A 15,879-nucleotide genomic window follows, 5' to 3' on the forward strand; every position below is an offset into this window, starting at 1 on the left:
GATTCCACAGGCACAGAACTGTGGGAGAGTAAACCTCTATAGGTCAATTAGATCAATATGAAGCGGAGAAAAAACAACATCCTTCCATTTAATATTTAGATTGATGCTGTTTGGGCTTCATTCTATAATACTAATTCTAAGGTTATGCCTTCAAAAACGTACGAAGCATCAACCATCCTCATGCCGGCGGCGTTAAAATTGCATTTAAAAAAGTAGCAGTGGAAAGCTTCCATTTCATCAAGGAAATGGTGTAATGGAATGGACCATAGGACCTATTCTACACAACATAATCACTAAGCTGCCCGAAACACCGGAAACCGGAAGGGGTGGAGGAATGCGAATGGAGTACAGGTGAGGAATCTAAGATACACAACGCAAGGAGCGGAGTATCTAAATGGGTTCACAGGCAGTATAGGTGATCGTGTGTTTAGGTTTGCATTAACTTCATTAGAAAGAAGCATGCAGGAACCGAGCACGGGAAGTTCGGTAACGTTGGAATGGAAACGAGTCAAGTTCCGGTGAACCGTTGTTTACATATTTATTCAAGGAAAAGATAGCATAAATCATGGCACAAGCAGTACGATACGGCACTCCTGATAAAGGTCTCGAGTGAGCTCACAGGGATAATCGGTCTGGTCGGCCAGTGTGTCCAGCCGAGTAGCAGTTGGGAGCCGCTCGAAGAACGATGAATAAACTTCACTCCCATGAGTGCGATGGGTTGCGGGCAGGAGAAGGAAGACGAACGGGGGCGGAGTGATTGCATGATGCGCAATGAATGTCCTATTTATGGGGATTAACTTCTCTACTGCCAAGGTACCTTGCCGGGCCCCGTCTGTTCACGCACACATTGCGTGCCACCGTTTGCCCTTTCTCAGTCCGTAGGGCCTGAGTTTTCGGAATAGGTTGTAAATTAGGGGAGAAAAGCTCATAAATTAACATTTTTCACCCTCCATCCGCCCGGATTTAGTTCGCATGCCCCATATGGCACCACTGTCAATGGGTCAAGTGGCAGGAAACAGCGCTTTCAACCCCATCGGAACCGAATCGAAGCAAGTCAATCTAGAAGTTAAGTTAGGTGGGGTTCGGGCTGTTGGATCTGAACTTTCCACTGCAGAAGACAAAGGCACACCACAACTTCCGAGGCCACAACTGCCCTTTTCGGTTGTACCAGCACCCTAGCAGATTGACAAACTGGAAGGATTCACGAAACGAGACGTTGTGGGATAGCTGGGCTGGATGCGGTGCGGTAAGGCAGCATTGGGGGTGGTAAGGACAGAATTGAGGAGCGTAGATTGGTGCCAAGCACACGGGCACACGTGAATCCCATCGGAGGGATTTGAGTTTCGTGCCAATCCGTTTCAGGTGGTTTCACAAGCTTTTCATTTCACAAAACTAACAACGCCAACACATTCGAGCTCTTTTTGCTTTGTTTTGTTTGCGGTACAACCGTACAGGTGGGACCGAAATAGAGAATTCGGATTTCCTTCGCGAAAGAATGCGCGCAATGTGAGCACGACACCGCGTGCGTGGGGAGCCAGGGCGTGCGGGAAAAAATGGAAAAGCTTCGGAAAATTTATAACGGAACGGTGTGGCTTGCTTGCGTTTGCCGAAGCAAATTCGTGGCCGTGCGCTTGAAGTGGAACAAACGAACATTTTAATCTGCTTGATTGGTTTGCTTTAAAGTTCGTAGTGCACGCGTACACACGGTCACATCCACCCCCACCCCCGTTTCCCTTTGCACCATTCCCATTCGAGTTAAGTTGAACGATCACGGATTATTCTAACGAACATCATCATCATCATCATCATCATCGAATAGTGGTTGAAAACATGTCATCGCGTCTGAAGCCGTGCTGGAAAATATGTTTGGCTTTGTTTAGGTAATAATGAACGACGTAAAGCTGATTATATTTTTGCAACCGATCCTTGGTATTGGATATTGATTTCATTTGAAGCTTTCAAATAAGTTCGTTCGGGGAGGGTGAAAAAATTCGTAAAACTGTCAAATAAGTAAGCAAAATTTATGGAACTTATTAGCGTTGGGATTGAGAGCGACTATAAATAAGTTTGAAGCAAACAACGCGACAGCTGGAACTACAATAAATAATTTTACACAAATATTATGGAAGTCTTTTAAAGTTAAAGATAATACTAAAAATTCCATGCGATGCAGAACAATGAACTTTATGATTTAGAACATTCAAGCATTTAATGGTTAATTTTCGTACGTAATTTTCGTAAAATTTATCAAGAGCTAGTAAATGTCACACAAAAGTCGCTATAGGTGTAGAGTATTTTGCTTTTATTTCTTGCCGATCTTTTATTTACTATATTGTAAAAGTAAGCTAAATAGTAATAGTTCAGCAAATATCTAAACTTTATTCTGAACAGGTTTTTTTTCATTTGAACTGAAAAGGTATTTTACGATCGTTTTGTAGCTTTTCGGCAACGTAATGTATTTGTCTTTAGTTAATATTAAAGAATTTCGCTGTTGATCACTAGGAAAATTAATTCTTGTCTATATATTTTTTTTTTTTTTGTTTCGTTAGAACGGCCTGGCCGTATCGACTTATTTTACCACGTAGCCGGATAGTCAGTCCTTGCTACGGGGGATTGGTCCGGATGGGATTTTGGTCCGGGCCGTTCGTGTGAAGACCGGCTCCGCTACCATCATGCCACCGGGCCGCCAGTGTTGTCTATATTTATAAGGATTTAATTCTATATACCTATAAGGATTCTTGTCTATATTTATAAGGATTTAATTGCTTCTTGTCCAACCAGTCGTCTGATTTCTGGTTTATTGTTTTCGATTATTTGAAGGCAATTTTATGCTACAGTTATATGGGCATCCTTCCATAAAAATTGACCGAAGAAGAGTACACTTGACAAAGTTAAAAGTTACTTATTTCCCCAAACAACTTCCAACAGTGTTTCATGCAATCCCGGCTTTACAATCATATTGTCTTCATTTAAAAAAATGTTAATGGCAGTAACAATGGAACAATTCATGTCTTAAAGTGATGCTACGGAAACATATGCATTCTTTCGTGCGCTTGCTCCATCCGTTGCCGTAATGGAGCAAAGCAAGAAAGGTTGTACTTCATTATGCTGCCGACTTTACATCCACTCGATTCAACGACCCACTCGAACGTCTCCCTCTCTTTCTCTCTCTCTCTCTGTGGGAAGTTGGATGCTGTTGCGACGTTTCAGGAATGCAGGTACTTCACCTTCCGCTACACTTGGCACAACAAACATTATCGAAATGCGCCGCAAAAATTCGACACCACTCGCGGTGAACGCTTCCATCCCGAATGTTCACCATACCCCGGGACACTACCACCCACAGTGTCTGTAAGTGGAAATTTTTTTCCAAGTTTTCGTTTTATTTTTTTGGAGGGGAGTTTGGATCAAGTGAAACCTCTCAAGCATTCTGCCGTCGAGTCGGGCCATTCCGGACACCGAACTGGGGCTAACATTCGTGAGGTGTTTTCACGAGATGTAGCCACAGGAAAAAAAGCAGGCATACCTTTGATCCTGCACCAATTCCCTTGTGAAAGAATGCATGGTATGAGCTATTCGACTTCGAGCTTTTTTTTTCTACCCTTATTCCACCCCACACCCGGGTTGGATAAGATCGTCAGCCTATGCAAAGACACTGGACGAAGTTAGTATGCATGGTGAAAAGTGATTTGTTTTTGTGCTTTAATCTATCTCCTTGCGACCGAAGCATGCCACCGTTTGCCCTATGCCTTGCATGCGTTGTAACAGCATTAGCATTCAGGGTCGTTTTGTGCATTCTTTCGCGCTCGTGATGATCTCTCCAGATGCATGCGCATGTGTGCGTAACATTAGCATAATGAACAGCTCTTATTCTTCCGCAGGTTTTCCGCAGTAGGCAAGGGTCGGATGGTGTATGAGGTGCTCATGAAATCACGTCATTATTACCGACACTTCGCTGTTCGCAAAACCCTAAATGAGCCGCAGTGCGGAGTTTGTATTTTTGTTGTTGCTGTTGTGCTTTGCATGAACCCACCCTTTCAGCCATTTCAGCCCTGTTTGGGGTGTGAGGACACATTTTTACAAGCCGTTGTACTATTTATACCGTCGGTAAAAATGAACCTACGCGTGCCAGTGTATAATAGAACTATTCAAGGACAGCACAAGAACAATCACCTCGAAGGGTGCCTCCAAGGTTTAAAGCAACCGTTGCAAAGAAAGGTGCGTAGTGTGCTACATTACAACTTACTTCGCAGCCTGTAAGTTCTTTATGCACAAAGACACACACACACAACACAAAGCAGCAGTGTGGGACGATTTTACCCAAAAGGCATTCACGCGCACCGAAGCTGCATCATCCCCTTTTTGGGGGTGGCGGTGTGGTGTAGTATTAAATTAAAATTCTTGCAAAAATTGTTTCCAACACACAGGCCAAACAATTTCAATTTCGACAACAATCATTTCGCCAGCAATTTCGGGCCTTCCAGCCCAACCCCGATGCGAACGGCTGAAGGCGGCGGAATGACAGTTTGCTTACAGTGGGACACGGTCTGTACCCGAGTGCGCTGCCCCGAGTGACGTCGTTCGGGCGTCAAATTGTTGCCATTTGGGTGGAAATATTCAAATGAATAAACTTTTTTTTCCACCCAGACCGCCTCTCCCGACTTCCGCGTTTCGTTCCCGTTCTTGATGGAGCAGGACGTCCCAAGCAACACCAAGCACCAGTAACTCAGTTAAATGTTCGCTCCATTCGCTTAATGCTTGTAATGGTTTCACTCGGTGTGGAAGTGGACATCTGTCCCAGGGCAGGCCTTTTTCCTTGGACGTTGATCCTTCGCTTTTGTGCTTGAAAAGCTCGAATCCCATCGGTCACAGCCGGAAATGCAACATCCTGGACGGAATGGCGGCACGGAACCCCGTCACCATCCATCAGCCGCCTTTCGGGGGTGTCAATAAAGTATTTCAATTGAGAAAGTAAGCACGGCGTCCTATCCGTCGATCAGTTGCGGGTGAGTGTGTGTCGCAGTTGAGGCGAATGGGGAAACAAACAAAAGTAATTAGGCAGTTGGTGGTAGCATTCGATACGAACGTACAGTTCGAGTCAAGTGTTTGAGCGATCGATTGAAGGAAATGGATTGTTTGCATATTTGCATTGCAGTTCCACGGGATGGATGGTGTGCACCGATGGACAAAGTGGCCAGCATTGGTTGCGAATAGTTTTGAAAACGAAGCTAATCAAGCACGTAAAAACTAAGCTGTAATGGTTGACTGAATGTTACGAGTTTTGTAATTTGATTGGTTGTTTCCGGAATAGTAACAAATTTGAAAGGTTTGAAAGCAGCGGCGGATCAAACGGTAGGCGGAGTAGGCGGTCGCCGATCTAAAATTGTGCCGATTGTGCGATTTTTGGAAATTTAACAGCAGAGTTAATTTATTGCACAAAATCTAATTCAAAATGTTAAAAACTGATCGAAAATATACTTGGTATATCGACAATATCTTTGGATTTTATATATGCTTGGTTATTTAAAACATTTTTTTTCTATTTGACTAGCTATATCAGCCCGGTTACACGGCTACGCAAGAGAAGTATGCAGTGTACTCAAACTCCTTCTTCTTTATTAAACATATTCCTTCTATTTGATATTAAAAGCTCATGGTTGTTGGAATACCATTTCTGCCTTTTTTGATTATCACTTATTCGAAGCTGGATTGTAGGTTCGTCAGTCGAGAAAAATTACTTCGAAAATTACCAATTTCCGAAAGTATAGTACCAGGAGAGCATCCACGAAAGAGGTAACACCTTGTACAGCAATTTTGCTCGAAAACCGCCAAAAGGTATGCAATGTTTGAACACTAACTCACCCGTTTGTATCGAAAAAATTCTTCGAAAACTATCAGTTTGTGAATGTATAATACCAGGAGAGCATCCACGGAAGAGGTAACACCTTGTACAGCAATTTTGCTCGAAAACCGCCGAAAGGTATGCAATGTTTGAACACTAACTCACCCGTTTGTATCGAAAAAATTCTTCGAAAACTATCAGTTTGTGAATGTATAATACCAGGAGAGCATCCACGGAAGAGGTAGCTCCTGGTACTGCGCCGGAAGGTATGCAATCAACTTGCAATGCAATGCGCCGTAAGATATGCAATGTTTAAACACTAACTTTCCATACAAACCAGCTGTTTTCAGATTGCCGATACCAGGAGAGCATGTTTTTCAATAGGTGACACCTAGTACCAGCCGCGCATTTGCATTTCAACTTAAGTAAAATCGTCAATCACGTATTTCCAACAAATATTAAATATTCCTAATCACAATATTAGCAGTTCATAATGTGTGATTAGCTGCCAAATCATGCTAATCTTCGTTACAAACGTTAGCATAAACCGCTTGGTAAGATTGCTCCATTTTATGTAACATTTTATTGCTTGATTATTGCCTGCAAAGTATTCCTGCTTCTGCTGATAATGTTATTAAACACGCTATTAGTGGCACGCGACGAATCTCACGTAATAAAAAATGGAAGCAATACTTCGCACATAACAACACACACACACAACCATGCTGAGCCAAGTTTGGGTGGCGTATGCGTGCATTTCAATCAGTGATTCCATGTACAACGTCACACGTACCGTCAAACTGTCCTCAGATACGATTCTACAGGCATTACAGCAAATTGTATCGCAAATTCAGAGCTGGCATTCGGTCAAAAATCACGGACACATACACACACACATACACACACGTTCAAATGCTTCAGTTACACATGCGACAATTAATTATGCAACGATCGCGTTAGTTAGCTGCACGACACACGAGTACGGTCGCTCCTGGCATCTCCTGGCTCTTCATCCAAACCGTTTCGTTCAACGACGGTGACGGTGTGCTGACTTACTGACGGCAAAACATGAAGCTGACATGTACCGACGACAAATCAAAACGGCACTATGTTTGCAAAGCGAGCTAATTTCAGCCCCGCCCTAGTAACCATTCCCATGTAACCCGGTACGTCCAGGGCCATAATTTCCCATTTGGTGCGGGATTTGTTTGTGTCCTCAGCACGTACCGCACGTGTTCAGTTTTCCATGCTGTAGGCCTAATTCCCATCCATCAGTCAAGTGTAGGAGCGACACGTAAGGTTGAAGTGACTTCGGCTACTTCAAGCCAAATACAGACACGATCGAATGGAGTCTTCGTCAGGGAAAACCCTGTACTTACAAAAAAAACTCACACCCACTAGACCCGAAGAAGCGAAGCTGGATGTGGAGGAGGTTCCTTTCCTTCCGGTCATCTAAGCAATTTGTCATTTTCCCTGATATACTGCCTACTTTCCGATTCATTCGTTCGGATTGCCCACCGCCTTCGCCCACTGGGGCCTGTTTTTATTGTTTCGCATTGCATGGTGTCCCGGCCAAAGTGCGGACCGTTCGCATCGTCCCGTCTCCCGTTTTCCCGAGACGGTCACCATCGTTCGCTAGTCAGTGTCGCAATAAAACTTTCTTCCAGTCTGACCGTCAAGACACGGCGCTCGTAACAACCGTTCGGTTCATCGTGCGTTGCCACTTCTTTGGTCGAGTGGATAAAGGGATTTCCACACACACACACACATACACACACGCGCACAAAGAGGGCATAGTGTGAGACACGGTACAGAAATCAAGAGTGAGCATACGAACACTACACGGTCCTTACCGTCGGGGAGACGGGGACAGGTGAAGGCACAGTTACTTCAGGGGTGAAAGTTTTTCCTTCAATTCAATTATGCGGAATTGGCTCATCAATCATCATAAAATCTTCGGAATGTTTAACACTCAGGGTTTTTTTTCTCCTTTTCCTCTATCTGGCGCACTTGTCTGGTCGTTGCGCAAGCTCGTCGCCCGTTTTCTGATCAAGCTGTTCCACGTGTTGGCAGGACGGAAAGGAAAGCCCCTTGCGAGTCCCGTCCTGCTTCGAAAGCTGCGAGACGAATGGGACGAAGGCGTTGAGACGGTGTGGACGGAAGATATTGTGACTAAGGGGAATGTGTCATAAATAAATCATACCAGCTCTTCAGCATGGTTGTTTCCTCGATAGTTGCTTCCGCTTCGGCCGGGGAAGGTAGACGTGGGAAAACACAGAAGCCAATACCAAGCGGCGTGTACCGTGGTATAAGGACAGATTCCTTCACCACTGCCGATGAGCCGGAAGTTGGGCTAAGCATGATCCATTGCGAGCGTTGCCAGCGATTGGGGTAATGGTAATGCCTGGATGGTTTAACACCTCCCGAGTGTCAGCTGAATCTTCGTGGACGACATGCACACAATATAAATGCTTAATTGAGGCTCATTGTTATGGCACGGTGGGCACAAACGAACAGAACGGATAATCTCGTTGGTTTCATTCAGTTTTTGCCAACATAAGTCCATAAACTTTAGGATGTTTTGCAAATGTTCAAAAGAAAATCACAAAACTACTTAAGTCTCTCACCATATTAATCGTCATTAGTCATAGTGTTGGCTATCTTGATCATGCTACATCTCTTTGATCCTGATCTTGTCTGATCATGCAGTAAGACTGTTTTAAGAACACCTTTTGATGCTATCTGTATAAATAGACATTTAATTCAGTTTAATTCAATTTAATTCAGGCTAATGTGATTGCATTTGAGGTGGTGTATTTGATGACCAGTCTTCACACAAAAGGACTGGTCCAAAATCTCATCAGGATGAATCAGGATGAATACGTCGGTCTGACCTTGCAGCTATGGGTAAGTAAAGTCAAAGAATGCCAAAATTATCAACCGTAGATCTATTGAAAGGAAAGGAAGAAAATGACTTAGAGCTTGGAGTGCTCATAGTAATTAACTTCTAGGCTTATCGCAACTTACAGCTACCCATCCGGCATTTTCTCAGCTGGCAAGATTTTGTTTTCAAATAACGGTAAGATTAAATCTAGTAGGCCAGTTATGTTACCATTGCTCAGTACATCCTTACGCCAAGCAGAAAAAAAATATAAGAATGGAAAATGGAAGTAGGATGGATATTTCATTATTGGGAAATCATGCAACATGTTTTAGTTCCATATTCATATATCCATATATACCAATATATCTCCATGACATATATCTCGACATGTTTAAACGCAGCGAACAAAGCAAATGGCCAATGTAGAAATTTAATAAAAGCGACGTTACACGAGTTAACTTTACGATTGTTTTTCATTGCATAGTAAAGAAAGATTCATATAAAACATTTTGAACAATTACAGAAATCCTAAATTATGGTATTGACAGATGATCGATTCTATACGACACTTTGTCGCCTGCAGTTCGGCAGTTGTTCAGAATTTTAAGGAAATTTTCCGTACAGCAGTAACGTTGATAGGTGTTCTAATTTTTTTAATAGAAAATTTAAAAGATCTGCGAATATGAAGTTCGTATGATAAATTTTATTACAGATTACCATCAATGAATTTTTTAAATAAAATTAAAGTTGGTACAAATATAACTTATTAAAATGTCCAACATTGCTACCCCATCGGTACAAAACTACAGTTTGCATCGCCTGACGTAAAACTCATAAATATAGCATTGGTACCCAACGCAACACTTGGTCCCATAGTGCTGATTACGATGTCACCGTAGGGAGCATGTTTTCCTAATGCCCGTCACTTTTTACAAAGACCGTCGGACGTGGAGTAATGGCTTAAGTTCGCAAACGCGCTTTCAACGATGCGTTGACACGATTCCGGACACCATCGAAACTTTTCTCCCGGGGTCTTCTGGGGACAGATCTGGCTGGCAGCGTCTGACGCGGGGGCACCTTCAACCATATGGTGAATGCGAACCGAGCGGATGCCCACGTTACCAGTTACGGCCGTGTACTTGGATTTCAATTATTTATGAAAGAAATTATCCTTATTTATTATACTTTCCCAGTGAAATCGGCATCGTTGGCCCGGTCCGTTTCGGTGGTGCCTTTTACGGATGGATGATGTAATAAATTTACAAAACCATAATGATTGTCTCCCGTCTGGTGTTATTTACTCCTTCCTGCTTTCCCCCCCAACCATTCTCGCCGGGGTGGTTTACTTTGCCAATGATGCGGCAGGACATAACACAATCATATTGGTTTTCGCTACGCCGTGCGGTGTTTTTTTTGCTGTGGTGATAAATTTATTTTCATTAAATATTGTACTGTACATCGTGTTGTGTGTGTGTGAGACCACGACCATTCCATTACGTTGACGGTTTTGTGACAACAATTTGCTGCTAAGCGTGAAATCGCACTGGCAGCGGATGGTGGATAATTTCCGGCAGTGCAAATCAAACTGAATGGAATCGGGTTGGCGAATGGACGCACCGGAGCATAACTTATTCGAGCAAAAGAAGGAAAGCTCGTTCGTGCTCTTTCGTGCTTTGCGAAAAAAAAACTTTAAACCTGTAAAAGGATGTGGTCGGAAAATATATCCGAAAGCTAATGACCAATGCTACCGACGTTTACCTTTTGCTTAATGCCTGCTGGGTTTGGGATTTGGCGTACAGGAATGGCGAAAGAGTTGCGATTGATTTATTGTTTCTGTGAAACCCACAATTCAACGAACGATGCAAGAAGATTCGTTTGTTCTGCGGTGGTTTACACTGAAGGATTATTTCTTTTCACGCTGTAGGAAATTGTGTAACTGTAGAAGAAAGGATTGGTATTAATATGTTTTCCACAGTTTCGTTGGAATGCCAATAGTGTCACCGGTTGTGAATTATGCCCGTTCTGCTATTATGTCATCCATGGTTTAAAGAGCAAGTTTCGTTGGTCTTATTACGATATTCGCTTACAAAAGGAAAACTTAGAATTACACATTAAGAACAACATGCATCCTTTGGTTAGAGCTCTCATTCAGAACACTCTTGAAATTATAAGTAACTGGTTTTTCTTTCTTGCATTAAATTAATAATAAACTGCATCGCACGTGTGGGTGGATTACGAAAACGAGATTAACGTTGATTGATGATTAAACTACAAAAAAAAAAGAACTGTAAAGCGTCTCCAACAATCCTTCCCGAGATGGTCACATGTGTTAAAGTACTGGAGGAAGGCTCTAAAAGTGTCTTATCTGCTGCATGAATTGAATTTTTGCCCGCGCTTAATGCTATCTGTCCAACGTTCTTATGATGTAATCAATTATTCAAACCCTCGGATTATTTATCATAACTTTACAACATCCATCCTTCCGCCCGTCTCACCCAGTACCACCACCTAATGGTAGTAATCCACAAACGCGGGTGTCGGATGTGTTCGAATCCTTCCGAGCGAACGCCATAGTGCGCTTACACACCACTTTATGATTGATGGTTTTTAGCAGGGTAATTAACGGCACCAGGGGACGGAAAAACTTCGTTTGACTGCTGATTAAAGAGCAGTCAGTCGGAACGCTTTTTCATGGCTAGCGACAATGGTGATGGTGGAAATGCTATCACTCCTCTGCCATCAGCTCCTGCTTCTGCCAAACCCTCCCCATCATCCCGATCATCGGCTCATAAAAGGGATCGAATTGCGCTAGCTTTCAATTACGGTTTGTGGATTTCCGAGCGAAATTCGGTTGGCTAAGGCGCGAGGGCTTTCGTCGTGCGTCTACCACTGATGAAACGATAATCGCCAATGATGATAAGGTGTCGGGTGTGTTATTATTTTCAAGTTTTGTTACAGGCCTCTCCTTTGGTGGTGCTGCGTTTTACTGTTTGTCGGTGGAATGGTTATTTCCGTAATTAATTTTGACCAGTCGCGGAACTAAATCAGATCTACGATAAATGAGATGGCCCCCGGGGGAAGGAAAACTCTACAGGTTGGGACGAATTTCAATTAAAGTTTAAACATTTCACACCCATTCCAGCTGAACAATAAATCAGCTTAAAGTTTGGAAGATGTTTATTAAATTGTTTTCGTACCCCTCCAGCGAACGAACTTAAGAAGCCACCAATTTGTGGCAGAATGCAGTTCAATTTGTTCTGTTACACATTTTGCAAGGATTTATTAGGGGAAAAAAAGTTTGTTTAAGGACAAATAGTAGACAAACACCGCTTGAGCTATAGTGAAGGATCGGATCATCGGAACATCGAATCAGCATAAAAAAAATCCCTGCTTAGCTGGTGGCAGCAAACAGCTCGAAATCAATCGAGTACGCAAACAACTTGGTCGGTGTTGAGTCCGGTGTCGGATAATGCATAGCCTTCAGCTCCATCTTGTACTTGCCGTTCGGAATCAGCTTCAGCAGCGGGCTTTCCGAATCGAGCGTAAAATCGTTCAACAAATACCGTCCCTGTGTGCGGTGTGCAACATGCAAAAATGGGTAAATATATGGCTGGAACTTGCCGGAGACCTGGTGCTAATGGCACGCCTTACTCACCGGATTGTAAGGACACATGAGCGAGAAATTGATGAACTTGGTCGACTCTTTGGCGATGGTGCGTACGATCGGATTTTCCGACATCACCGGATCGACCTTACAGGTGTCCAGATCGATGTTCACCATCGTATGATACTCGCCCTTTATCAAATGTTGAAGATGTGGAGTTATCTGTAAGGAGCCGGGGTTAAAAAATAAACACGAAACCGTTACGACCGATCTTTCCCCAAGCCGGCATCTGCACTCACGATGACACTGCCCTCCACTTTCTTTGTCATCTCGACGTCGGCACCGAACGCGTACTTATCGTTCTGGCTTTTGATGAATATGTTACCGTGCATGTAGTCCTTGTTCAGCTCGTACTTGAGATTCTCGAATCTCACCACGGCGTCCGACTTCGGGGAGCAGGGAAAGGGAAAGAATAATTGGGAAACTTCTTATCCACCGACGCAAAATGATAACATGCAAATGTCCAAAACCTACCGTATCGATCAGCTGCACCAACAGCACCAGTAAAGCGCACTGTTTAAACATTCTCGGGCCGTCGTTTTCGTATCGAACCCGCACCGTACCAACAGACGATCACACTGCAACGAACGGTGCCGGTGAACGGTGAATTTATAGCTGTCACTGTTATGATTAGTGGATGCTGATAAGGCTATGCCAGCTACCGAGACGGTGTAATTTGAATGTTGGAAAACATTTGTTCCATACACATGTTCCAAATACACAGATAATTGGAAGCCTATTTTGGAACGTAATTGAAGATAAATTTGAGCGAAAGAAATCGTTCAAATGCACATTTAATTGTTGATTTTACCAATTTCACATTGAGTTACGAAATGAATCGTAGTTAATCAAAATAGGGAAAAAACATTCAATGCATTTGTTAAAAAAAAATTATGCTTAATAAATGTTTAATAAATGTTTTAATAAATTTATTATACGCTCCTCGTAGCCCGTTGATCTAATCTTGAATGTAATCTATTGTTGAAAGTAATGTTACTTGTTAATAGCAGATTGTTTCTCTCGGTAACATTTACAGTTGGGCAAATCATTGGAGCGTTTAATACACACACGCAAGTTTAAATGGAAATTTTCTAGAAATGTATGTAATTGTTCTGATTGAGAGATAAGAAATCTAAACGCAAAATTTTGCGCTAGTTGAAATAAACCAAATTAGGTACATAATAACGTCTAGCTCGGTTAATTGCATGTACAATGTTGAAGCCGAAATTAATTATATAAATGGTTTCATAAAGGTCAGATTTACATCCAATAGCTTCAGTTTGCGTCTGAAATTTCAGTTTGAGTTTGTACATTATTTAAAGTGGGTTATAATGTTCGAAGCTTAGGAACCTTTCAGAAGATAGGGACATAGACAGTTGTTTAAAATTAGATCGTTAAATGTTATATGGTTACAAAGTAGTGAAACTATTGAATAAAGGTAAAGTAAACCAGTCATAATGTGAATCAAAAAAAGAAAATGAAATCAAAATGTAATATTATTTAATTCTTTTATAAATGTTTAAGCATTTTCATCCCGAGTTACATGAACTTCCTTTCACATAGTACTTCCAAAACAATCAACAAAATTTTTGTTTTGTAAATCGATAGAATGATACAAGCTAGGAATAAAATTTATCACTTAAAATAAATGTGTCCAGCGGGTATTGATTTATAGGTTTTGTGCTTTGTGACCTTAGCTTTCCTGCATCATCTATATCTAATCCGAGTGGTACCCCAAAGAGAACAATTAGACTTTCAACGGCCAAAATTAAAGAGTGCTCTTTCTAACCGCTGTTGCTCTCCTGCTTGCTCTCTCGCCGAATCGAAAGCTCGCTCGATGACTGAACGATATTCTCATGCTGTTCGCTTCTTCGGCGTCATGCGCTCTCGCTCGCGCTCATTATTGGATATTGCGCACACACATGTGCATTTTCTTCGTCAAATTTGCCGTGTGAAAGAGTACATTTTTGCACCGGTTTTTGATATGAGGAACTGGATGATTTTGCAAGCGCGCTGATGTTTCGGATGAAAATCCTGTCATAAGTTATATGACAAGATATGTAGAAGAAGGTTTAATGTATAATTTTTACTATTCCAAACATTTATGCTTGTAACACTAAACGGTGCCCTTATTACAAAGAGGTCATTATGGTAACGAACGGTACCGCCATGTATATCACAAAAGGATCGGTTGCATTAAATTGAAGGATCTGTATTTTGCATCATCCGAAAAAACAAGACACTACACAAGCAACCAACTCCAGTGATTACATCGCAAGTGTTCAAACATTTTTATTTTAACAACATGAGTGATTTGAACCGCGAACGCCGCACCGGTGCTTTTTACAAACAGGTGGCTAAATTCATAAAGGTGGACGCAGCCGAAGAAGCTGACCAACAGGTGGGCTCTAGCCGGAATGGCAAGCTCTACTGTTGGGTATTAATTTGTCGTGTAAAATAAGGGCTTCGCTTTTTCAGTTCCCATCGAAGCGGTTGTGGAATTGCCTGGATTGGTAGATTTCAGTCCATGTTGATCGACGAAGGCATCCGTTACTGGGCGCTATCTAACAACGAAACGCATCACAATTTGATGCACGTGCACGATGAACTTCTGCGTACTGCTTCTGCGTTTAATACTTCTGCATGCCAAAGCCACCTTAGCAGACCATAACCTATCCCTCCCAGGAGAAAATATTCATCTCCAAAGTGTTTACCTGTCCACGGTTCACTTCAAATCACTCTTCTCACATACGCAAGTTATTTTCATCGCTAAGATTCTCCTCAACAATATTGATGCCCCATCCTTACTATCTATATTCATTCCGGCGGGCCTTACCTCTTACGGCCAAAACGATCCTTTTCTGCGAGCTATGAAATCATTTAACTGCTTTTTATCATTTCGATTGTAACATCTCGATATCTGCTTTTCGAGTCCGACTAATTAATGGCTCCTTATAATCCTCTATGTTTAGTTTGTTTTCTCCTCCTCCTCTGACGTGTTATTAGATTTAAGATTAGACTATAAGATTCGTCATGTTAAGCTTTATGGGCAGACAAATTATTTTCCGTATTTGTTTCAACAAATTATGTCCTCTTAACACTACACAATTATTGTATATCGAGCAAAGGATACACCCGTGACCTGTCGAATGGTGCTGATCTTCTGTGTTTGACCAGTTGATTTTTGAGTCACTGCTACACACCTTTTGGTACGACTGGAGCGACGTCCTAAGTCTGGTAGTTGGCGGTCAACTGCAGTGGCGGAAACGACATTAACATCTTATGTATTTTCTGGCCAAACATGTCATGTTACTTTGCGCACAAATATGTACACATTTACAATACCTCCAGAGCACAGCACAGCACAGCACAGTTGTGATATGTAGAACATAATAAAACTATTTCTGAGATTGTTATATCTTAAACCACAACAACTACAAAATTGTTTTTTGCTCAAGTTCCCATAGCTGGAGTATAATAAATAAACGA

General features: G+C 42.2%; 1 protein-coding gene across 1 annotated transcript; it reads right to left on the bottom strand.

Annotated features, from left to right (window-relative positions):
* Positions 1-12,117: 12,117 nt before the first annotated feature.
* Positions 12,118-12,915, bottom strand: LOC128298726 (uncharacterized). The gene is made up of 4 exons (XM_053034500.1): positions 12,865-12,915; positions 12,630-12,776; positions 12,382-12,552; positions 12,118-12,294 (listed from the first exon to the last, which is right to left on the bottom strand). Exons 1-4 carry the CDS (start codon positions 12,913-12,915, stop codon positions 12,118-12,120), a joined length of 546 nt encoding a protein of 181 aa, XP_052890460.1.
* Positions 12,916-15,879: the final 2,964 nt, after the last annotated feature.

The sequence above is a fragment of the Anopheles moucheti genome, chromosome 2 (genome assembly GCF_943734755.1).
Source record: "Anopheles moucheti chromosome 2, idAnoMoucSN_F20_07, whole genome shotgun sequence".
Taxonomy (NCBI): Eukaryota; Metazoa; Arthropoda; class Insecta; order Diptera; family Culicidae; genus Anopheles; species Anopheles moucheti.